This window comes from Pongo abelii, chromosome 2 (assembly GCF_028885655.2).
Source record: "Pongo abelii isolate AG06213 chromosome 2, NHGRI_mPonAbe1-v2.0_pri, whole genome shotgun sequence".
NCBI lineage: Eukaryota > Metazoa > Chordata > Mammalia > Primates > Hominidae > Pongo > Pongo abelii.
The window spans coordinates 104,222,269-104,246,483 of NC_085928.1; the positions used below are offsets into that span (position 1 = coordinate 104,222,269).

A 24,215-nucleotide genomic window follows, 5' to 3' on the forward strand; every position below is an offset into this window, starting at 1 on the left:
TGCACACAGGTGAGAAGGGTGTGGGCAAGGGCAGCTGCTGGGCAGGGAGACTGAGACCCATGCTTTTGCCCCCTTTCCTGCTCTTATTTTTCTATAATAAGCAGTCATAAGAAAAACAGTGAAAAGAAATATAGAAGACCTTTGTGCTGGACCTTCAGGCTGCTCTAACTTATCAATATTCCAAACAGAACAATTTTTCCAGAACTATTTATTTATTTATTTATTATTATTATTCTTTGAGATGGAGTTTGGCTCTTGTTGCCCAGGCTGCAGTGCAATGGTGTGATCTTGGCTCACCTCAACCTCCGCCTCCCGGGTTCAAGCAATTCTCCTGCCTCAGCCTCCCAAGTAGCTGGGATTACAGGCATGCGCCACTATGCCTGGCTAATTTTTTGTATTTTTAGTAGAGACGGGGTTTCTCCATGTTGGTCAGGCTGGTCTCGAACTCCTGACCTCAGGTGATCCACCTGCCTCAGCCTCCGAAAGTGCTGGGATTACAGGTGTGAGCCACCTCACCCGGCCTAGAACTATTTATTTATCTATTTGTTTATTTATTTTTTGAGACAGAGTCTTGCTCTGTTGCCCAGGCTGGAGTGCAGTGGCACAATCACAACTCACTGCAGCCTCGGTCACCCAGGCACAAGTGATCCTCCTGCCTCTGCCTCCCGAATAGCTGGGACTACAGGCATGAGCTACCACACCCTGCTAATTTTTCAATTTTTTTTTTCTTTTTTTAGAGACGAAGTTTCACCATGTTGCCCAGGTTGGTCTTGAAATCTTGAGTTCAAGTAGTCTGCCCACCTCGGCTTCCCAAAGTGCTGGGATTACAGGTGTAAGCCACCATGCCCGGCCCCAGAACAATTTTTTAAAAGGTAACAAAGGAAAAAACCTGGGAAAATTTTCAATGCATACGCAAATGCTTAATGATGCCTGAGGGCCTGCAGACCATGGAGGCCAAGTGTCTGGAATTTAACAGCCAGGGACAAGGGATACTCATTTTCAAACAGTCATGTGGACACTTGGCTCTTGAATCTAGTGTAGTGGTCACATTACCTGCCTCCTCCCTGCCGGAGCCTGCTGCCCACGGTCAGGCTGGAGGAGGCCTGACTGGGCAAGCAGAGCTGGCTTCTTGGGGCCAGGGCCCACGGTCCTTCCTCACCCCATTTGTGTGTATGTGTGTGCGTGGGGGGTGCTACCGTTAGCACATCCCCTTGGTCTGAGGGGCCTGAAGCCAGACCTGGTGTCCTGCTGCTGCTCTGACCCACAGCCTTCTTTGGATGGAGGGAATATAAGAAAAGACCCCCAGGTCTGCCTACAGGATGGACTTGCCCTTCATTGCCCCCCACTGCCCAGGAGCCAAGGGTTACAGGCAGGGTTATGGCCCCATCAAGACCTCTAGAGGGCAGCCCCTCTCATCAGAACACCCTGCGCTGCATCTACCTCTAGGCCAGTGTCCAGCTCTTTCCTGGGGCCACAGGGCTCCTGGGTGAGTCCCCAGCCTGGAGTCAGGCGCCTGGGCCTGATGGGAACAGGACTCAGGAAGCTCCCCTCGGCTGAGCTGGCACTGCTGTGGGCCTAGCAGCCACCGGCTTGAGGAAGTTCTTTCTTCAGGGTTTTCCCGAGCTGGCAGCTGCCTTGCAAATTCAAACTGGATCTTTCCTGCAGCCCTTTCCCCGGCGGCCTAGCCTGGTGCAGGGTCTCTCCTAATGAGGGTTTGGTGCCAAGACCTGGGCAGCTCCATCCCACTGGGTCCCAGCTGGTTCAGGCCTGCCCAAGGCAGTGGGCAGCTTCCCAGTCCCACCGGGGCCAGGACACCTGGGGCCGTCCTGCTTCCTTGCAGCCCCTGCCCTACCTTGGACTCCCACCTCTCTTTGCCATTTGGGGCCCCACACACAGGGACTACTAACCCACTTTATTCATAGTGGATTTTACTGTTAATAAAAAGATCAGCCCAACAGGGCACAGGATTCCTGGACTTTTGTCCCCAGACTCAGGGCATTGACAGAGAGTTGACATGGCAGCCTGGGAGCTAGGGGAGGGCAGGGGGCCCTTCCTGGGGCTCCCTCAGGGCTCAGCTGCCCCCAGCTCAGACCCTCCCTGAAGCTGCTGGGGATGCACCTCACGTTGCCTCCTTCCGGAGGCCTCTCTCTGTCCCACTTCCTGGGGCCTCATTAATTCCTCCCCACCTCAAGCCGTGAGAAAGCAGGTCTGTGCTGAGCCTGGCCCAGGCCCAGAGCTGGGTCTGAGTGTGCCACTGGTTAGTTTGGGAGGCAGGGGGTGGGGTGGGTGGGGGACTTGCCCTGTCCCCACCCTCATCCCAGACAAGGAGAAGCGGGCCCTCCATCACCATTCATGTTCTGGCCCCTACCTCACTTTCCAGGAATCCAGGGACCATGGAGACCAAGAATAGAAAACACAGCTGGTCTTATGTATAATATTTATAAAAGAGGGCTGCCAGCCTCCCCATCCTATCCCAGTGTGGCCACTGGGGTCTTTGGCTCCCGGGGGCAGGCCACTCTGGGCCTCGGCCTGTTTCTTCTCCCAGCAGTGGAATGTGAGCTGTGGCCCAGGCTTGTGGCAGAGGGAGTCCCAGCCTCCCCAGGACTGGTGAAGGGACAGGACAGGGGTCTCTTGGGGGTCCCTACACCAGCCCCACCCTCAGCAGAACCTGCTGGCCCCAGCTATGGGGTATGGGAGGGTGTCATCCTGTGAAGGGGGATGGGAGAAGAGTATCCAAGGGCCCAGGTGTCTGAAAAGGGCCTAGGGAATAAAAGGGGGGAAAATAAGTGGGCTGGGGGAGATGAGGCCCCAGGGCGCAGACCGTGGCCTAGCAGCAGGGTCGGGGGATGGCTGCAGGCCGATCCCAGCTGTGTATGTTCCTACAGGCTGTGTCACCTCAGGAGGCAGCTGCTGGGCCCCAGTGTATGCATCTGTGCAAGGAGGGAATGAGGGGCTTGGGCGGGATCTAAGGCGACTGCCCTACCCTGCTCCCAGTTCAGGAAGCCCCTACAGCTCCGGAGCCTAGCAGGGTAGTGGCCCAAGGGCCTTGGTCCTGGCTCTTGAACAAAAACCTTCCACAGAGAGGACATGGGGCCTGGCTGAATGCCACAGTGTTAATCGCGTCTTTCTCCTCCCCCGACTGGCCACTGGATGGGAGCAGGGGCTGAAGAGTCTGGGCAGGGCTGCTAGGGTGAGTAGACAGAACAGGATGAGGGTCACCCTAGTGGTTTCCTCCATGCTGGCTGGTCCCTGAGGCCCAGTCAATGATGATGAAGCTCAAGCTCATGGTCATCAGCAAGAAGCCAAGCACAGCAAAACACAGGGCCTGTGGAATCAGAAGTCAGGGTCAGGTCCAAGGTCAGGGCAGTTCCCTAAGCCCCATACCAGCCCACCGGCCTCCAGGCCCCTCGCACCAGGATTTTGGGGGTGGATCTTGCAGGCTCCTTCTCTGTGGGCATGATTCGGAAGTAGAAGATGGCAGGGAAGATGAAGATGAGGAATGGGGCAGATGTGGCACCTGCAAAGAACAAGACACGGCCACTGCTGGCTCATATCCTCCTACTGACTAAGGTTCGGGGGTGGACTCTTCAATGAGATCAAACACTCCTTGTTGAGGGAGTTTCATGTTGAGACCACTGGAGAGCTCTGCCTGATTCTAGCCCACCAGCCTCTCCCCCTTGTTCTCCATCCATGAGGATAGAAGGCTGGTGATGTCGGTGTCAGAAGAATGTCAGCCAATGAAGCTAGCAATGAGGAAAGGCAAATCAAGAGATGGAGAGAGATGAGGGCTTAAGGGTATTGGGCTCCAGGCTACAGCTATACTTGAAGGCTTCTCTGTTATTTGAACTGGTGGATTCCTTTCTGCTTAATTCATTTCGAGTTGGATTTCGGACATAGAGAACGAAGAGTGCTGTCCGTGATATCCATGATACTCAGCCCCCAGGTCTGTTTGTCAGTCCTGGCAGAGTTTGTTAGTCCTCTGAGTTGGATCACCCCAAAGACATTTCAGAATTGTCTGCTCTACCAGCTGAGAGCCCCATCTGGAATGAGGCAGTGGATGGAGCACCAAACTTGGAGTCCAGTGATCCTGGGACTGAATCAAGCCCAAGGCTCCTGTTCACCAGCTGTGTGGCCCTGCTGCTCCTTTAATCACTCTGAACTTTAGTTTCCTGACATGTGAAATGTGGACAAGACCCAGTGAGATCCTTTGAGGCAGCCTCTGATCCCTGGGATCCACCCGTGTCCTCCAGCAAGTGGGACTGACTCAGTGGCTCTGAGCCCTGAAAAGGGATTAGAATAGCCTATGGACAAAAGCTCAGATGGAAGGCCAAACTGTGCACATGACCACTGCACTTAATGTAGGGTGTAAGCTCAGGAATCTGCCAGGATTTGCAGAGTTGAATTCCTCTGGGGCAATACCCTGCTTCCACAGCAGGGCCAGACCCTCACCGATGACCCCAAAGATGCCCAGGATGTTGGGGGCAAAGATGACCAGCAGGTTGATACAAGTGAGCAGGCCAACGGCAATAAGCACATGCCGCAGCCAGCTGAACTCCTGGTTTGGAAACAGCATCTGCTGGATGGCGCGGCGCACCTGGGGGCAGGTGAGAAGAATCATCAGCCTGTTGGCCCCATCAGCCCCTCCCGCCACTAGTCTGGCCACCTGCCCACCAGCTCACCGGGAACAGAACGATGGGCACTGTGAGCGTGACTGCTGTCAGCACGGCCACACGCACACACAGGATCAGGACGTCAAACGGGTCCACCTTGCTGTAGGTGTGCAGCAGCTCCGACTCCACCCCGTCTGTGGCAGGCAGGGAGGGTGGTCAGTAGGTGGCCCCAGGAAGGAGGTGGGATCTGAGCTGCCTGGGGGACCCCAACACTGTGGGGATTGGCATGCAGACTCACCTCCACAGCGGCAAGACACAGCCAGGCACCAAACGCCTCGGTATGGAGGGCACCATGGCCACAACCAGCCCCTTCCCCCCAGCCTAGCCTAGGCCTCTGCCCACCGGTGCCACCGTACTGTAGAAGGTGAGGTAGCCGAAGAGGGCAGCCAGGAAGTACATGATGTACATGACAGCGATGGACAGGTTGGAGATGTGCTGCATCTTCTTCTTGGAGGGGCTGTGGGGAAGTGGCGGGGCGGGTGTTGGTGACAAGCTGGGTAACATTGGGAGACCCCCATGTGCCCCAAGCTCTCTCTGGCACCATACTTTCACCATTCAGCATCTGAGGGAGTCTCCTTCTTGCTCATAATCACCTCTCATGGCTGCCACAGACATCTTAGATAAAGTGACTTGGCTCCCGTCACTCCCCTCTCCACATTCAGGACCACATCCATTCTCCCCAAACCAGCTCAGGGCAGCCCCACCCCCGCTCCCAGGCACAGACACCTACTCCTTGAGCTCAGTATAGATGGGCAGCACCTCGGGGTGGCAGACGAAGGCGAAGGCCATGATGGGGATGGTGTATGCTGTCTGGGGAAACACGGGGCTGTGTCAAGGCACTCTGCCACTGTCACTGGGCCCCCGCCCTGCCCTGACCTGTCAGAACCTGTGAGTTAAGCGTGAAGTAGCTGGGAGTGCAGAAGGCTGCAGCCTCAGGCTCAACCTGCAGCTGCACCTTCTCCTTCACGATCTCCATGTGGCTGAAGTTGCCTGTGGTGTTGTTGAAGTTGGGGGGCAGTGGGCAGGGCACGTGGAACTTTTTGTAGATGACCTGGAGTGGGGAGGGATGAGGGTGTCAGAGACAGGCTGGGCTGCCTGGGAAGTCACCATGAAGCCACATCTAGATCAGGACTGATGTAGGTGCCTTCTGGCCCAAGCTTCCCAGAGACACCTGCCCCGTCCTGATGACAGGGAACTCCCCCAGGAGACCCGCTGCCCGCTTTCTCAGCCAACATGGAGGGTGACTCACTGCGATTAGGAAGAACACCATGCAGCTAAGAGAGAAGCCGCTGGAGTAGCCCAGGTAGCCTGCAAAGTGGAGGGAGCACTCTGAGACCTGGGGCCCCTCCCATGGTGTATGCCTCCAACATCCCCTCCAAGGCTCTGACCCTTCCACACTCACCAAGCTGCCGCATCAGTGCCAGGGGCAGAATAACGGTGACAGAGACAAGGATTACCAGGTAGTTCCCGTTCATGTACCAGTCCCTGCAGGGACAGGAGTCGGGAGCCAGGGTCAGAATCCATTCAGCCTGGGATGGGGCCCCTGCCTCCCTCTGCTGGAGTCACCAGTGGTGCCACTGAGTGACATCTGAAGAATGTTTGTCCACAGCTCTGAGTCTCACTTTCCCCATCTGCAAAATGGGCGTGCCCAGCTTGGCGTGGTGGCTCACACCTGTAATCCCAGCACTTTGGGAGGCTGAGGTGGGTGGATCATCAGGTCAGGAGTTCGAGACCAGCCTGACCAACATGGTGAAACCCTGTCTCTACTAAAAATACAAAAAAAATTAGCTGGGCATGGTGGCAAGCGCCTATAATCTCAGCTACTCAGGAGGCTGAGGCAGGAGAATCGCATGAACCCGGGAGGCAGAGGTTGCAGTGAGCCGAGATTGCGCCACTGTACTCCAGCCTGGGCGACAGAGCGAGACTCCATCTCACACACACACACAAAAAAACCCAAAAACAAAACAAAAAAAACCAAAAGGCGTGCCTTCAGTACTGTCCTTCAGGGTGACATGAGAACTAAGGTTCCAGCCTGGCACACAGCTCATGCTCAGGACCCTCTCTATTGTAGGCACTGCTGTTGCCTTTCTCAGGACACACAGGTCTGGGCCCAGCCTTTGGATGGAGGTGGGTGGGAGGAGGAAGAGGGACCTGATTCTAGAGGGAGGTGGTATTTTCCACGGGGGTTTCTGGCACTTGCAATAACCTGTGCCCCTTGCGGTTCCTTCTGGCATCTTGGCCTTGCCTCATCCGGCCCCCTCCTCTACCCACCAGGAATGGATATGGGGCACAGGGAAACAAGGGGATAAGGGCCAGGACTGTCCTCAAAGGCAAGCCCCGAGGCCAACTCTTTGGGAAAGGCCCAGGGCCCCAGGGGCAGAATCCTGGCTCTCCCTCTTGCCGGAGCTACTCTCAGCCTCCCCGCCCCTCTGCTTATTCGGGCTGGGCTGTCAAGAGCAGGGCCTGGCTGTGTCCCCTCTGTCCCACAAAACATGTTTGATGCCCAGTCAATGCTGGCTAAAGTGATAGGCAACTGGGACACCTGGGCTTAATCTCTTGGTTGGGGGGGCAACCCCATGGTCAGGAATAGCAGGCGCTTAGAGCTAAGCCTGAGCCTCCCTTGCTCACAGGCTGGGTCCGGGGTGAGGAGAGGCCCAGCTTCCTCAGCTGCACCCTGCCCCTAGCCCCACATGCCCCTTCTGGAGGGGGGGTCCCCAAGGTGCTTCCCAAGTGAGTGTGAACTGAATGCTGGCTCTGCTGGCAACTCTCCCCACTCCACCAGCTTCTTGTCTGCTTTGTCTTGTCTCTCCCACCAGCCCAGCCTGGGCCCCCCACCCCCACCCAGCCCCACCCCACCCCACCCCTCCTCACTGCACCGCACCCCTCCCCACTGCACCGCACCCATCCCCTCCCCTCCCCTCCCCACCCCAGGGCTCACGAGGTTTTCTCCAGGTTCAAGAAGGTCTGTATGACAAGTGGCAGCTCAGACTTGATGATGTACAGGTAGCTGGACATGGCTGTGGGGAGAGGGGCGGGCAGGCAGGCGCTGAGGTCAGCCCAATCAGCCAGCTTTCGGGGCTGTCCACCTCCCTACTGCCTGCCCCTGCCCACTGCTCTCACCTCCGATGTTCTGGAGCGTGATGGCCAGGGCTGCTGCCAGCTTTCCTGGGGTCCCAAAGGCACGGTAGCCCAGCTGCTCATAGGCACGGATGCCTGCAGGAGCAGGGTCAAGAAGTCAGGAGCTTGCCCCAGTTTACCCACCAGCTCCCGCCCATTCCAGGCTGGTGTGAGGCTCACCCACGACCCCTGAGGACTTGAGTAGCAGGTGGATGGAGTAGCTGGAGAGCAAGGCGACAGCTGTCAACAGGAACCTGGGGACACATGGGAAGATGGAAGAAAAAGAGGCCACTGGGGGGCTACCCTGGCTGGCAGAGGGTGAGGGGCTCTGGGAGGCCTGGGGGTGGAGGGTCTGTAACCTGGGTGTCTGGACTCCCAACAGGTATGGATGCAAGTTCAGCAGGCCCCAGGGGTGATGAACACCACCCCGTTTGATCCAGGGTGCGACACACCCCAGAAGGGGCCCTCTGGGTCAAGAGTGTCCCTGTGACTGCCCTCTGAGCACATCCTCCTCTTGAGTCCTTGAAACAAACATGTTTTCCATTCTGGCTTCAGGGCAGAGCCCCCAAGCAAAGGACACGTGTGCCCACACAAGGCCTGGCCATGGGGTTTGGCCATCACGTGTAAGGTGGCAAAAGGACAGTCTCTGGCCTGTAAGACCAGCCTGTGTTGTGACCTCAGTCGGTTTACTGGGCAGTGAGGTATATTTGTTTGGCTGTGGATGTTTTTTTCAGCCGTGGTTTGTTAGTGTAAGAAGTGCCCACCCACTGCAGCCTGGGTGCTGGGACAGGGAACTGGTGGGTCCTGGGAGGTCATGATTGGTGGCTTGCTTAGGGCCCCTATCTTTAGAAGGTTCTCTGAGGGCACTCACAGGAAAAGGATAATGCCCGTATTGGCCATGGCATAGGCGAGTCCCAGGATGCCGCTGCCCATGATGGCATTGCTGAGGTTGAACACTGACATCCCGAATGATGTCTTCCCCTCGAACTGCAGGCACCAGAATGGGACGGGGAGGGGTGGGAGGAGTCAGCAAGGGACAGGGGCATCGCAGCATTCCCCTGACTGTCCCTCAGCCTCCCACTGCTGCCAGAGACCACCTCATTACTGCATCCAAGCTCCCCACAGTGTCCCCCAAAACCCGTTGCTGCCCTGCTCACATCGGTGAAGTGTGGCTCCTTGCTGGGACTTTTCTGTAGGAAGCTCTTGCCCTCAATACAGCTGCGTGTGGGGTCCTCCACCCTGTAGGCACAGGTCAGGGTGGGTGGCTCAGCTCCAGCCCTTTGCTCTGTATCCCTGCCCTGCCCTGTCTTGAGCCACCGCTGGGTCCCTCTGATACTCACCTCTGGTTGCCTGCCATGGGGGTGATGACTGGCAGCAGCCCCTCTGAGTGTTTGCCATTGGGCACCAGCTCCACCATTTCTGTCTGCAAAGGCGCCTCCATGGCTCAGGGCACACCACCAGGAGCACTGGTCTCACACCAACAGTCAGATGTCTGCAAAGCAGCCGGTCCCTCTGGTTAGCCCCGTTACTTGGGCCTACGGCCCAGCCTCCTACCTGAGGCCTGCAGCCATAGCACACCTCCCAGATGGTCACTCGGGGCATACCCGCACATGCAGCTCTGCCTACTGCCTCCCTGGCATCTGCTGTTGGGTGAATCCAGCTCAGACACCTGAGTTCCTAGGACGTTCTGATGGGACACCCTAGCCAGTACATAATGCAATTCTTACATGCACGCCCGTCCAGGCGAGTCCTTAGGGTCTCGGTTTCACCATCTGTGAAGTGAGGGTCATCTGGATGACCCCAGTTCAGAGCCCAGTGGCACCAGCATCCCCAGATGCTCAGTCGCAGGCCCCCAGACTTCACTCTGGGTATGTACCCAGGACAGACTTCTCCTTGACATCAGTACTGGGAGATGGTTTCCTGCACTGGCCCTGTGTCCAGGGGCCTCCTGCCCAACCTAGAATGGCACTGCCCGACGGCTGGAGGCCTCGGGAGAGGGTGAGGGCTGTGGGCCCTGTTCCCAGCCGCCCGGCGGGCACTGCTGGCAGCCAGAACAAAGAGCCCTCTGTGGGCTGAGAGCTGGCGCTGGGAACGGCAGGCGCAGAGGCTGTCCCCCCTCCCCGGAGCCAGGATGCCTGAGGCGGTGCTGGGTGGCTGGACACCTGGGCCCTTCCCGCCTGGCTGCAGCAAAGGGCCCTCAGGGGGCCTTCCAGGAAACGGGTGCTCCAGGGCCGGTTCTCTGTGCCACACACGCCTCACCCTCCACACAGTCCTGGCCTCAGGGCCATGTTTTTTTCCAAGTCTCTCCTCCACTGCCAGGCAGGGAACCCCCAACCCTCAGGGGCCCGCTGTCCAGGAGTGGACCCTCTGAACAGACCCCCATTTCCTAGGGCCCCAGGCCAGGAGCTCAGGCCCTTGGCCGGCTGTAGAGGAGCCTGGGTCACCATATCAGTCTCCCTTCTCTGCTCTCAGGGCTTGGCCCTGCTGGGCCTCAAAGGAACCAGCTCTCCTTCCTCCACCACCCCTACCCACTGCCCAGACAACTCACTGGCCCCTCTCCCATCACTGGGTTCAGGAATTGCCTACCTCATACCCAGAGGTGGCTGGGCATAGTGCCCCCAGGTTCTGTAAGGACACCCTGAAGGCCAGCCTGGACAGCAGGAGAGCTGAGGCGAGTGGAGACCAGTGAGGGGGGCAGCCCTGCCAGGCAGGACAGCCAGAGCCTGGTCCTGAAGCCCTGGTGCCCTCTCTGATGGAGAACCCTGAATTCTGCCCTGAACCCCCCATCCCTACTCCGGCCCCTGATGGTCTCAGGTCTGCCCTTCAATCTGGAGCACTGGGGAACTCAAACGTAGCACTCAGGGCTAGAGGTGAACAAGAGAGGCTGGGCTCAGGCCTCAGGCCTGGTGGCTCCGGAGGCAGCAGAGGTCACAGCAGCCTCTGGCCTCTCTGATCAGAGGACTCCCTCCCTGCACTGCCCCAGGCAGCCCCAGGCCAGAGTTCAGATTCTGGCACCTGGACCCTGGAGACCCCACACATGGCACTCTTGCATCCCTCAAACCCGCCTCTCCTTCTGATGCCAGCATCTTACCTCCTCTCCTCCCAGCCCCACCTACTCGGGACTATAACAATGTTAGCATCTCTTATTGAGCCCTCTCCCCTGACCCCAGAGTTGCCTAGGTCCACCTGTCCTCATGCCCCTGCCCTAAGCCTTGCCATCAGCATCCCTCCAAGTGTCCCACCTGGGTATGGAGGTGCCGGTGCTGGCGTCCAGAGCTACTCCAGAGTTCTCCCTGCACTCAGCTGGGGGTGCCCTCTCTCGGCCCCCTGCCCTGGGCAGGCTGGGACAGGCCCTCAGAGTGTGCTGAGCTGGCAGTCTGCACAAAACACCCTTCTCTGCCCTAATATCCTTCCGTAGCAGCCAGGCACTGCCTCCAGGGAGACCACAGTCTGTGGCACGGGCCGTGGGAGGTGTCTGAGGTCTGAGCTCCAGGTTCCCCATCCCCTCTGCAGTAGCTGGGCCTAGACCTTTGGGGCCTGGTGGCTATTACTCAATCGTGATCAGTCATTGCTGGGTCTTGGGCTGGCCCGAGATCCCAGAAAGGATTTAGAATATCTCTCCTCAAGTGACCTCCAGCTTAGAAGAGACAAATCCCCCCAAATAGCACCCGCATCACTACCCTATAGCTCCTGCTGCAACTAAGTGTGAGCCACATAGTGCTGGGTCTCAAAAAAGAGGACGGGGGTGCTGGGCGCAGTGGCTTACGCCTGTAATACCAGCACTTTGGGAGGCCGAGGCGAGCAGGATCACCTGAGGTCAGGAGTTTGAGACTAGCCTGACCAACATGAAAAAAATCCATCTCTACTAAAAATACAAAATTAGCCAGGCATGGTGGCGCATGCCTGTAATCCCAGCTACACGGGAGGCTGAGGCAGGAGAATTGCTTGAACCCAGGAGGCGGAGGTTGCAGTGAGCTGAGATTGCGCCATTGTACTCCAGCCTGGGCAACAAGAGCCAAACTCCATCTCAAAAAAAAAAAAAAAGAGGATGGGGGCATCAAGGAAGACTTCCTGGAGGAGGTGGCGAAGCCAGTCCTAAAATTCCAGTAGGCACCCTAGCGTGTCAAACAGGAAAGAGTGTACCAGGCAGAGAGCACAGCATAGGCAGAGGTCCTGAGGTGCAGTACAAGGCAAGCTGTGAGCATTGAAGGAAGGTTCTGTGGCAACAGACAAACCTGATAGAGCTGTAAAGGCCAGGTCTAGGAGTCTGGACTTTGGTCCAGGGCAGGGAGGAGGGCTGGGGGCTGGGGGTTGGGGGCCAGGGTGAGGATTAGTACTGGCCTGGCATGGAGCCCCCAGCCATTCCCTGAGGCTGCCAGCCCATTTTTGACAGCTCCTACCCCTCAGGCCTGTGGCCTCCCAGGCTCCTTTGCATCCGGGAATCGGGAATTGGGGTAAACTCAGGGAAGGGCTCCTGCATAAGAAAGGCTCCCAGCAGAGCCTGATCCCCTGTGGTGAAAGCCCAGAGTAGACCCTCTAGGGCTGGACTTGGCCCTGCCTCACTGTGTGGCCAGGGACAGGGTACTCCCCAGCTCAGGACCTCAGTGTATCCCTGTCCTCTAGGGGTCCCGTGAGGCTTGGTCAAAGCTGGGGATGAGTGAGGAGCCTCCCCAAAGCCTTCATCCCCAAGACAGGCCATGGGTGCCCAGAGAGTGGCCAGGAGCTAGGGTGGGGAGATCACAGTGGCCTTGGGCAGGTCATCAGAATGGCATCTGTCATGGATGTAGTGTGAACCCGGGCAGTAAATCAATGGCCCAGGCCATTGCCCTGGGACCTGTTTGTTTTCCTGGGAGATAAGGGCCAGGAGGAGCCAGGAGCCACAGGGATGGCGCAGCAGGTAACGCCCGCCCACGCGAACATCACCCGGTGAGAATTCATCAGGCACACCTCGGCAGGTGTTGAGTTTGGCTAATTAAAGATTTTGAGCCCCAGGAATCCAGGCCACTTCAGGGCGGCTGATGCAAGCAGCTACAGGAAGCACAGCTCTCTGCCCAGGGATCAAGGTCCTTGGAGTCCCCAGGACTCTGAGCCTTGTTTCCTTCCCCATGCTCAGGAACATAAGTGGGTCTGGGTCTGCAGTAGTGAGCTGGTGACAGGGAGGCCTTAACACTCTTTTTACCTTGGTGGCCACTTGCACCAGTGGAGGCACAGACCCTCTGGAGATTATTGCTAAGACCCAGGCTTCCTGACCTCCGCCAAGACCTCAGGAGAGAGACAGCTCTCCTGGCTTGAGGGTCCATTGTGATTATCCCTGGGGGCTCAGGGGTGAGGGCTGCCCTCAGTTCCAGCTCAGCTCATTTTTACCACTCCCCTCCTTGGCTGAGACAGGGTGCCCCCCTCCTAAGTCTGGTACCCATCTGGACAGCTACCCCTCTGTCCACCTGCTCCTCCAGGCTTCAGAGGGAAGATGCCGCCTACCAGGACAAGGTGTTAGTAAGGGGAGGAAACTAGATCCAATGGAGACATTTGGACTGCATGTTCTTAAGGCACAGCCACAGGAATTGGTGGTACCTGATTGCTGGGGTCAGGGGTCTAGGGACAAAGCAGGTGGGAGGAGGGTGTTAGAACAGGGAAAAGACAGCTCTTACCCTCCTCTAGACCCATGTTTCCACGTCCTCCTCATCAACAACACAACAATGCAAGTGGCCAGTGTGTGGCCAACACTGGGCTAATACTGAAGAAGTGACATGCAGGCGGGGGCATATCCAGGGGAAGGCAGATGGCCCAGAGAACTGAACTACTGGCCACGTTAATCCTCAACCCCCAGCTCCCTGGCCTTGGGATCTAGGGTCTGTGGTTCTGTGTTCTGGGCATCCGGAGGTGTCTAGGAGGATCTGAGAGACCCAGCTGGGGCCGGAAGGTAGACTTTCCTGTGGCCGGGTACATTTTCTTTTTTTTTTTTTGAGACGGAATTTTGCTCTGTCACCCAGGCTGGAGTGCAGTGGCGTGATCTCGGCTCACTGCAACCTCCGCCTCCTGGGTTCACACCTTTCTCCTGCCTCAGCCTCCCAAGTAGCTGGGACTACAGATGCCTGCCACCACGCCCGGCTAATTTTTTGTATTTTTTAGTAGAGACGGGGTTTCACCATGTTAGCCAGGATGGTCTCCATCTCCTGACCTCGTGATCCACCCACCTTGGCCTCCCAAAGTGCTGGGATTACAGGCTTGAACCACTGCGCCCGGCCATGGCCGGGTACATTTTCTAACAGATGCTTGTAGCTGGGCCTAACCTTAGGCACCTCAGCCTCCCTTCCCACCCAGCTCTGGACCCTCCTTGCTCAGGCTGCCACCCATAGAGGTTGCAGCCAGAAGCTCTTGGTTCATGAGTGGGCTAGAGCAACAGCAGCCCCCACCTCCCCCATTGCCAGCCTGCTGAGAAGGACGTGCAGCCGGAGGCCCAGCTGAGGCAAAGGACAGGACATCACATGACTGTGGCCCCCCAGGGGCAGGGGAGACCCTGCGCCAGCCAGCCCATTCTCCTCCCTGCTTACCCGGAATCCCCTGGAGGCGGCCAAATATTTAGACAGCCGGACTTCTGGCCCCAAAGAAAGCTGAAGCACAGGCCTCGGGCAGTTCAGGACTCATCAGAAAGTCCAATGGGGGGCTAAAGTCAAGGTTGGCCTGGAGGAGGGGCGACATCCAACATCAGGAAGAAAAGGCAGAGGGGGGGAAGAGAGATAGACAGGGACAGAGTAGGGAGAGAAAACACAGTCATTAGCTCCATGCGTCCATGCATACTGATCCATACAGAGAGACAGACAGAGATGCAGAGGCCCAGGGTGACAGGGAAATGCAGATGCACACAGAGGGACACAGACAGAAAAACACACAGACAAAAATCACATGCAGATAGCGGACAGACATTTAGACAGGGAGACAGAGAGTGACAGAAACAACCAGAGAGGTGAGAAACAGAGTGAGCACCCAGTCAGAGACAGCCAAATGGAGGAAGAGACAGACGAGACAGCAAGAGACAGCTGTAAGGCCAGGCATGGTGACTCACACCTGTAATCCCAGTACTTTGGGAGGCCGAGGCAGGCAGATCACCTGAGCCCAGGAGTTCGAGACCAGCCTGGCCAACATGGTGAAACCCCATCTCTACTAAAAATACAAAAATTATCCTGGCATGGTGGCAGGTGCCTGTAATCCCAGCTACTCGGGAGGCTGAGGCAGGAGAATTGCTTGAACCTGGGAGGCAGAGGCTGCAGTGAACCAAGATCACGCCGCTGCACTCCAGCCTGGGTAACAGAGCGAGACCCTATCTCAAAAAAAAAAAAAAAAAAAAAAGAGAAAGCTGAAGAAAAAGAGAGCCCCAGAAAGAGCGAGAAGGGGAGAGGGAGCCAGGGGGCCCAGGTGAGGGGGCAGTAGGCCCAATGGGCACTGCCAAGATGGCCAGGCGGAACCCTGGAGGACCCCACAAAAAGGCTGCTGCTGCACCTCCAGGTCCCCACAGAGCAGGTTATGCCCCTACCAACCAGGTGCTATGACACCCAGAGGGTGGGGCTGAGCCCACTAGGGCCACAAGGCCAGGCCCAACTGGAAAGCTCAGAGATCCCTGGTCCAGCACCCAGGACTTGTCTACCTGAGCAATGGAAAATACATGTGGAGATGATGGTCAGTCGGAGTGACCCCCATTCTCAGCAGCCATGCACGTGTGCAGACGTGCTGGCTGAGAGGCTGTGTACAGGACGTGGCCCGCAGAGCGGAAATTCAAAACCAAGCCACCCCAGGCCACTGGCCGGAAAGCCCCTCCTGCCCAGCAGCTGGTCCTTCCCTTTGGCCCCCAGAAGCCCCGCCTGGTCCTCTAGAGCCCCACCCTGTTCTCCTATGTCTGTCCTACCACTCAGAGTCAAAGGCCTACCTTCACCCACTAGACAAGAGTGTACACCGGGCACACAGTAGGTGCTCAGCAAATGTTAAATGAATGGAATGGCCAGGTGCGGTGGCTTAGACTTGTAATTCCAGCACTTTGGGAGGCCAAGGCAGGCAGACTGCTTGAGCTCAGGAGTCCGAGACCAGTCTGGGCAACATGATGAAACCCTGTCTCTACCAAAAATACAAAAAAAATTATCCAGGCTTGGTGTTGCACACCTGCGGTCCTGGCTACCCAGAAGGCTGAGGTGGGAGAATTGCTTGGGCCTGGGAGGGGCGGTTGCAGTGAGGGGAGATTGTGCCACTGCACTCCAGCTTGGGCAACAGAGTGAGACCCCATCTCAAAAAATGAAAAAAAAAAAAAAAATGAATGGAATGCATTTGAGGCCCTCAGCAAGCCCTCTTACCTGCTCCAAGTGAGGCCTGGCCCCTGGCCATGTCTACACTAGAACATCCTCCCACTGGGTCCCAATTCTACTATAGCATAGACTGCACATTCCACCTCAGCTTTCTGTTCACAGAGACGCCAAAACTGCACCTCCCTGGTGGTCCACCCCACACCACTCCCCTTCAAATATGTTTCCCTCTCAAACTAGATGCTTGTCCTCACACCCAGCCCAGACTTCCAGGGTGTGTCCAGTTCAGCTTAAAATCCTTCCCTGACTCAATCCAGAGACCATGAACCACCCAGCCAGTCTTGTTGTGCCTCAGTTTCTCCATCTGTCCAGGGCTTCAAGGCTACTTGCTAGGGCAGTGGCACAAGGACAGGAGCAACCAGTTGTCATGATCTGGCAACCTGGAGCCCTGGACTGGTATGGGGACCATTTGTGACATGGGCCAAAAGAACCAGCACACAACAAGGAGTGGCTTGAGAGGCCAGCGAAGACATGGGTCCCATGGGCCCAGGCAGAACAAAATTCTGAGGTACGGACTCCTACCCTCCCCAGAGATTCAGCCCCCTGCTCCTAATGTCAAGAAATCAGATTTCCATTTCTGGTTTCAGTCATTCCAGCTCTCTCAGAGATGTGCCAGGCTTGGCCTCCTCCAGTCCTGATCCTTCCCGTCAGTGATGCTTCTTGCAGGAACGGTACCATGGCTGTGCCGAATTTCCCCCATTCAAAATGGAAACATCCTTGGGTCTCTTTAGCTTTCTATCCCCCAGACTGAGAGCCCCGAGAGATTTGCTTCCTTTCCAGAAGGAAATGAGCCCCATCCCAGACCTTTTACAGAACAGGAAGGGGTGAAAGGTCCAAGGGCCTTTTCCAGGGGCAGCTCTGTGGCCAGAGTCGGTCATGGAAGAAAGGACAGGGTTGGCAGGCTGAAGGAAGGATGGGCATGAGTGGGGATGTCCTCCATGGTGTTCCTCAGGGCTCAAGAGCCTTTGACTTAGCCTTTCTCAGACCTGTTTGAGAGCCCATACCTGACTCAGGACTCAGGTCCCTGTGGGGGGAAAAGGGCGGGTCCCCGCAGGTCCCGCCCCTGGCTTCCCCCTGCCCGGGTGTAAACAAACGCACGCATTTGCTGTGGCCAATCGAAGGGGCCAACCGGGCGGGGGCGGGCTCTTGCAAACCAAGTCTTGGTTCCTTCTCTCAGCCGTGCGCTGCGCGGGCTCTGACTTACAACCTACCCAGCGCCAGGTGGGGAGGAGCTCCCACGGCGCCCCGGCCTCAGGTCAGGGAGCCACTCGAGCCCTGCACTCGCTGTGCCCGCTGGCTCCTCTGCAAATGGCACCGGCTCTGGGACCAGCATGTACCCCGCAGCCCCTCAGGCGGCCCGGCCCGATCTGCCCTCAAGCCCTTGTCCAGAGCAGCCGAGATAAATATACCCGGATTCCCATCGTGCCAGCCGGGCTGCTCTGCCTGTCAGGCGCCCGTCGGGGCAGCGCTCCAGGGACTGCTCCAGGCCCCTCTTGGGTCCTCCCCTCGGGCCCTCTCCAGCCTGCCCCATGGGCCCTGCCTCAGGAAGCCTGTGGTGTGCCGCCCGAGCCCCCAACAAGGCGTCCTGTGGTCCCAGCCCCGGGTGCCTCCGACCTCCTGCTGTACCTCCCAGCCCCGCCGAGAGGCCCCAAGGCAACGACGTGTCCTTCCCGGTACCCCCAGGGCCCTGCTTAAGCTCGGCGCTGAGTCCCGACTGGCAGGTCCCCAAGACCAGCGCCTGGAGCGCGCGGGGCTTTGGCTCGCTGGAGGCTGGGGCGCCTGCCCGGGTCAGGACGGGAGAGGAGAGCTGCCCAGAGCCCGGCTATGGACAGGAGGGTGGACAGTAGGGCTCGGCCCACCCGATTCCCCTGTGCGGGTGGATGAACTCCCAAAGCGGTACCTGGCCTCGCGGTTGGGCACGCGCGGCGCTCCGCTCGGGCCGGTGCGGTTCGCTCTGCTCCCGGCTGAACTCAGGGCTGCAACAGCGACAACAGCGACGGGGGATGAAGGGCGCCCGGCCCCGCCCCCGGCCCGCCCCCCGCCCGCCAATCCCTGGCGGCCCGCGGGAGGAGGGGCTGGTCCGGGGAATGGCGGGGGCCGGGGCAGGCCGGGAGCAAAGGGGCGGCCTGAGCGTTAGGGAGCCCCTAGGTGGGAGAGCAGAGCTGCCGGAGGGGCTCCGTTGAGTCTTGTGGGGGGAATGCTTCAGTCCAAAGCAGATTCTCTCTGAGGTCTGTGGGTGTCACCTTAACCCCTGAAATGCTCTGTCCACACCCCCCCAAAGCCAGAAGGGGAGCTTCAGCCAAGAGGACTGGCAACGCATAGCCTCAGTGAGGGAGGCTTGAATGGGGGACTTTCAGGCGACACTCAGGCAACAAAATACCTCTTCTACCTGCCTCCCCCTTCCCAACCAGGGGTGGGGTGGAGGCGAGGGTGGGAGGGCTTCTTGTGTCAATTCTGTCTCCACCCCAGATATTCAAAGGAGGCTGAGGCTGGAACAGAGAGGGCAGGGGCAGTGAGGTCAGGCAAGGGGTAAGGCTTGGCTTGCTTGAGCCTCGCTTGGGGCCCCCCGACCATGACCCCTGTCCTTATTTAGAAGGTGTAGGAGACAGCTGTCAGCCTGTCCGCAAGAAGGGGGCTGGGACTTGGTGCCCTGGGGACAGACAGGGGTTTTAGGATGGCCTCGTTCTTGGCTGGGGGCTCCTTATCCCACCCCTGCCTGCTTTCCACACAGGGCCTTGGTGCTCAGAGGCGGGTGGTGGGTGTTAAGGTCCCAGGTTCCACCAGTAGGAAGCTGGGGGAGATGCTGACCTTCGGGGTGAACTGGGGGGGTTCTCAGAACAGCTGTGCCCCTTGCTTCTCAGCCACTGGCTCTGATCCGATTAATCTCATGGCCTCTGCTGTTCCTATTCAAGCTGGTCTTCTCTGTGTCATGCCTGCCCTGCTTCCCAGTGCGGGGGGAATGCCCTCAGAGGACATACCCGACCCTCCCCTGCCCTGAACTGGGAGTCAGGACTCCAGGATTCTCTCCTGCTGACTCACAGAACCACCACAGCCAAGCCCTGGCATACCTCAGTTTCCCTCTGTCACATGGAAGTGGCTGTCTTTTCTCCTGAGGGGAATGGGTGGAGGGGAAGCTGTGAGACGGGGCAGGGGACTCAGCTCTGGCTGGCAGGGCTAGAGAGAAAGGCATTGGGATGGTGGCAACCCCTGAAAACCTCAAGCCACTCGAACTTCAGCCTTGCTGGTGGCTGGAAAATGGGAAAGGGCTGCCTTTCACTCCTGGTCTGGGGCTGATATCATCCTTAGATCAGAGCTCACTTTGACTCCCACCCTCCAAAAGGGCATGGTTCTGCCATGGGACAGCCATATAGAAGAGGCACTGATGAGGGTCTCAGGCCTGCCTCCCACCTCTCAACCTCCCACTTGCAGACACCCTGGATGCTCACAAGAGCTATCTGCAAAGGGCTGGTGGCTCCCACTGGCAGTTCCTGAGGGGCCAGGGCTGGCTCAAGGTCACCTGGGATATGGGTGTTGGGGTCCTCAATCTAGACTGGAGGAAGCAGGGGCTGACTGGGCTGGGCTGCTGTGGGAAGCCCGGAGGAGGGTATGATGTGGGGTCCCTGGGTCAGACCAGTTGTGGCCAGGCTGGGGGAGGGGCTGACTGTTTGTTGTTGCTAGGCCTGGGCCCCAGCCAGGGCAAACACAGCTCGGAGGCCTTTCCCGCCACCTGCCGAATCTCCCAGCCCAGCCTGTGGTGACCGGACAGCTGGACAGCTAGGATGTGGCTCTGAGAGCTGCCGGTCGCCTTCTTCCAGAGGCTGGAGGGAATGTCCATCCAAGCAACCACAGGGTTGCGGGCGGCCCCTTGGGATGGAGGATGGGGGAAGCTTTATCCCAAGCTTCAGCCCAGCCTCCGCCTCCACTGCCCCATCTCTGAAAACTTAAACCCAGGCCTGAAAGACTGCCAGACCCGTGCAGCAGAGCTCAGGGCTCCAGGACCGCTCAGATCCTCCTTCCAGGGCCCCTTTAGCCCTTGGCTGTCCTTCTTCCTTTCTAGTCATGAACTCTCAGCCTCTAGCTAGGCCGCCTCTTCTCACCATGACACTACCTCTGCTAACATGCTGTCCACACAGTGCCCCAAGACCATCTCCAACAGCAATGCCCCATCTTCGCCTCCAACCCAGCCCTTACACAGCCCAGTATCTGTGTCCCCTGACTCCTCAGACCCCCTGCAGCTCCTGCTTCCACACCTGGCTGGCCTCCCTCATATCCCCTCACCTGCTCCCAGCAAGCCTCTTCACCTCCCCCAGGCCTGGCCAGCCACGCTGTACACGTTCCTGCTGTTCGCAGAACGTGCTAGCTTTTATGCTCCTGTGCCTCTGCCCTCGTGCTTCCCAGGGCTGAAGGTTCCCCACCCTGTTCCACCTCCTTGGCAGACTCCTACTTGTCCTTCATCACCCTCATAGATCACCTCTGAGAATCCTGCCTGAGTCACTGTGAAGAGCCAGCTAGTCCGACACTTACTGCTCTTGCTGCTCTTGTCATCCCACCCACACAGCACCAGCCCTAGTGTCTCCAAGCATTGTCTCCAGGTGGTCTAGATGGGAACGTGCCTGCGAGGTTGGAGGGCACAAATCAAGGAGAGCCTGATGGCAAAGCAGCCCACAGACTTGCTCTGCCAAGGGGAAGAAAGGCACAAGCCAGGGTGGGGAGGGAAGGGCACTGTGGATGGAGAAAGGAGCTCGGCCAGAGGGAAAGGAGCCTGGACGTCAGGCTAGCCCTGGTGGGCGGAGGGCTGCATGCAGGGCAGCACGCTCCTTCTGGGCTCATGATCAGGGGTTTGAAATCCTCAGGAGAAGGTGGTTCTCACCCCCACACCTCAGGGTCTATTGCCACACCCTAGCTGCTGACTATGCCCTGCTGTTTGGTGCCTGGGAGGCTCCTCTTTGGGCATGAACAGGGCTTTAGTGTCACAACACAGAGTGTAGAAGTATGGAGGGGACCCATATGCAACCCTCTTATCCAGCCCTTCCCTGGCCTGGGCCCCCAGCGCTGGTGACCTCGTGGCTAAGGCCTGGCCCCCACAGCCCTGACATGCCTGCCCTCTCTCTCCTGAGATCTGGCCCCCAGCTTCTCTGGCCACTGAAGCGGCTTAATGAGCCCTGGTCACATGGACTATGCTACTGCCTGTGGGGAGGGCCCAAACCCCTAGTGGCCACCCAGCCAGGCCCTGACATCAGCGGTATTAACCATCCACCAGGCTTGTCTAATCTCTGGTCGGTGGCCGGGCCAGGTTAGTCCCGCCAGAGCCAGAGCTGAAGGGGCACCTTGAGGTTGTAGGTCAGGCAGGGATGGTGGTGGCTAGAGGTGCCCACAGTAAATGCACCCCACCTACAAGACTGGGGTGTGGCCACTGTGCTGACTCTGGGCCAGTGCTCTCTGATCCTCTGCCCTGGACTGTGAATCAGGCATCAGGCACCCATTGATCCTGCTCCTTAGGGTGTAATTACACTGGTGTGGTGAGCAGGGCTAAGCAGGTTTCAGGCTGGGAGACTCAGAGCCCCTCCACACTTGCTGGCCATGGACAAGGCAGTTTGAGGCCAGGCAGCGTCCCCAACTCACAGGATCCAGGAGTACCGACCCTGAATCCCAGATACCGGGGTCAGAAGCATATGTGGGGTGGGACCCCCTGGAGGGCAGGGTCCAGCCCCTGCATGTTGTTGGGGCTCTTCTGTCCCTTGCCCAGGAAGGCTGGGGGGCACTTACCTTTCTGCCAAGACAAGACGGCTATGCGGAAGGCCCCACTAAGTCACCTCTCCTGACAGCTTCCTTCCTCTCAAGCCTAACACTTCCAGCTCCTCAAGGCCTCCTATCCCATGCCCACTACCTCCCTCTGTCACTACCCGCATCCCACCTCACTCTAGCAAACTGTTTGGGAAGCAGGTCCTTAGTAGAGATGAACAGCCCTGGCTCAGCCAGGCCAACAGCACCCAGCAGGGGTCTTGCACCACTGGCTAGATCCCCCCCATGCCCAGGCTTCTGAGCAGCACCAATAGCACTGCCCACATGTGCACTGGGCTCCCAACCCTATCCAGTGTTCTTCCTGTTCTCAGGCCTGGGTGCCCTCATGCTCCCCTTTCCAGCCTCCGACAGGCTCACAGCCCCCCACCACCTGGACATTGAGGATGCTGCCTACACGTAGCTTTCTGCCCAGCACTGAGTATCAGTCGGCCTCCTGGGCATCTCCCCCAAGCACTACAGATCCTGCAAATTCAGCCCATCCAACATCCCTCCACAATACTGGCTTAGTGGGGGCGTTGCCTGTGCTTGGTCAACCGCTCAGACCCCAACCCCTGTCACTGAGCCCCTCGCCTTGTAGCACTTGGTTTTGTCAGATAACAGAGACATAACCTATGCCTCATGGGGACCCGAGCCACACTCCTCTCCTCCTCCACACTCACACTGGTTCCAGAAAAAATATGTGCCCCTATATACATGTTTTAATGAAAAAAATATATATATATATTCTTTTTTTCTTTTCTTTTTTTTCTTTTTTTTTTTTTTTTTTTTTGAGATGGGGTCTTGCTCTGTCGCCCAGGCTGGAGTGCAGTGGCACGATCTTGGCTCACTGCAAGCTCCACCTCCCGGGTTCATGCCATTCTCCTGCCTCAGCCTCCCGAGAAGCTGGGACCACAGGTGCCCACCACCACGCCCGGCTAATTTTTTGTGTTTTTAGTAGAGACAGGGTTTCACTGTGTTAGCCAGGATGGTCTCGATCTCCTGACCTCGTGATCCGCCTGCCTCGGCCTCCCAAAGTGCTAGGATTACAGGCGTGAGCCGCCGCACCCGGCCAAAAATATATCTATTTTTTGAGACAGAGTCTCCCTCTGTCACCCAGGCTGGAGTGCAGTGGCACAATTTCACTGCAACCTCTGCCTCCTGGCTCCAGCAATTCTCCTGCCCCAGCCTCCCTAGTAGCTGGGACTACAGGCATGTGCCACCACACCCAGCTAATTTTTGTGTTTTCAGTAGAGATGGGGTTTCACCGTGTTGGCCAGGCTGGTCGCAAGACCTCAGGTGATTCTTCCCCCTCTGCCTCCCAAAATGCTGGGATTACAGCCATGAGCCACCACACCCAGCCTTAATGAAAACTTTTAATAATTATTTTTTCAAGAAGCAGATTTTGAAAATAGTATTGGTTATTTTTGTCTCCATTAAACGCAGGAAAATAGAATTATAAGAAATTCTGGCTGGGCACAGCGGCTCACGCCTGCAATCTCAGCACTTTGGGAGGTGAGGCGGGCAGATCACCTGAGGTCAGGAGTTCAAGACTAGCCTGACTAACATGAAAAAACCCCATCTCTACTAAAAATACAAAATTAGCCGGGCGTGGTGGCGCATGCCTGTAGTCCCAGCTACTCGGGAGGCAAAGGCAGGAGAATCGCTTGAACCCAGGAGGCAGAAGTTGCGGTGCGCCAAGATCACGCCATTGCACTCCAGCCCGGCCAACAAGAGTGAAACTCCATCTCAAAAAAAAAAAAAAAAAAAAAAAAATCTGTTTAAGTTATAAATAAAATATTTAAGCTTAAAATAATGTGAGTTTTAACATACCTACTTTTTCAAGTTTTTTCAACTATTTAATGTTCTGGAAAAAAAATAACCATTAAAAATACATAAAATGAGTTTAAAAGGCAACCCACAGAGTGGGAAAAAAATTTGCAAATCCTATCTCTGATAAGGAATTATTCTCCAGAATATATAGAGAACTTCTAAGACTCAACAACATTAAAATAACTCAAGTCAAAAATGGTCAGAGGACTTGAACAGGCATTTCTCCAAAGAAGATATACAGATGGCCAATAAGCACAGGAAAAGATTCTCAACATCACCAAGCAGTAGGAAAATGCAAATCAAAACTACCAAGAGATACTACTATTAAAAAAGAAAAATAGTCCGGGTGCGGTGGCTCATGCCTGTAATCCCAGCACTTTGGGAGACCGAGGTGGGTGGATCACTTGAGGTTGGGAGTTTGAGACCAGCCTGACCAACATGGAGAAACCCCGTCTCTACCAAAAATACA

General features: G+C 57.2%; 1 protein-coding gene across 1 annotated transcript; it reads right to left on the reverse strand.

Moving 5' to 3' along the window:
- Positions 1 to 1,335: 1,335 nt before the first annotated feature.
- Positions 1,336 to 18,124, reverse strand: SLC38A3 (solute carrier family 38 member 3). Its single transcript, XM_002813729.5, has 16 exons — positions 18,036 to 18,124; positions 9,128 to 9,279; positions 8,945 to 9,026; positions 8,659 to 8,774; positions 7,968 to 8,041; positions 7,791 to 7,883; positions 7,609 to 7,687; positions 6,073 to 6,155; positions 5,920 to 5,978; positions 5,557 to 5,721; positions 5,401 to 5,480; positions 5,027 to 5,127; positions 4,680 to 4,804; positions 4,450 to 4,594; positions 3,414 to 3,517; positions 1,336 to 3,325 (listed from the first exon to the last, which is right to left on the reverse strand). The coding sequence occupies exons 2-16, from the start codon at positions 9,226 to 9,228 to the stop codon at positions 3,221 to 3,223; spliced, it is 1,512 nt and encodes a 503-aa protein (XP_002813775.2). The 5' UTR covers positions 9,229 to 9,279; positions 18,036 to 18,124; the 3' UTR covers positions 1,336 to 3,220.
- Positions 18,125 to 24,215: the final 6,091 nt, after the last annotated feature.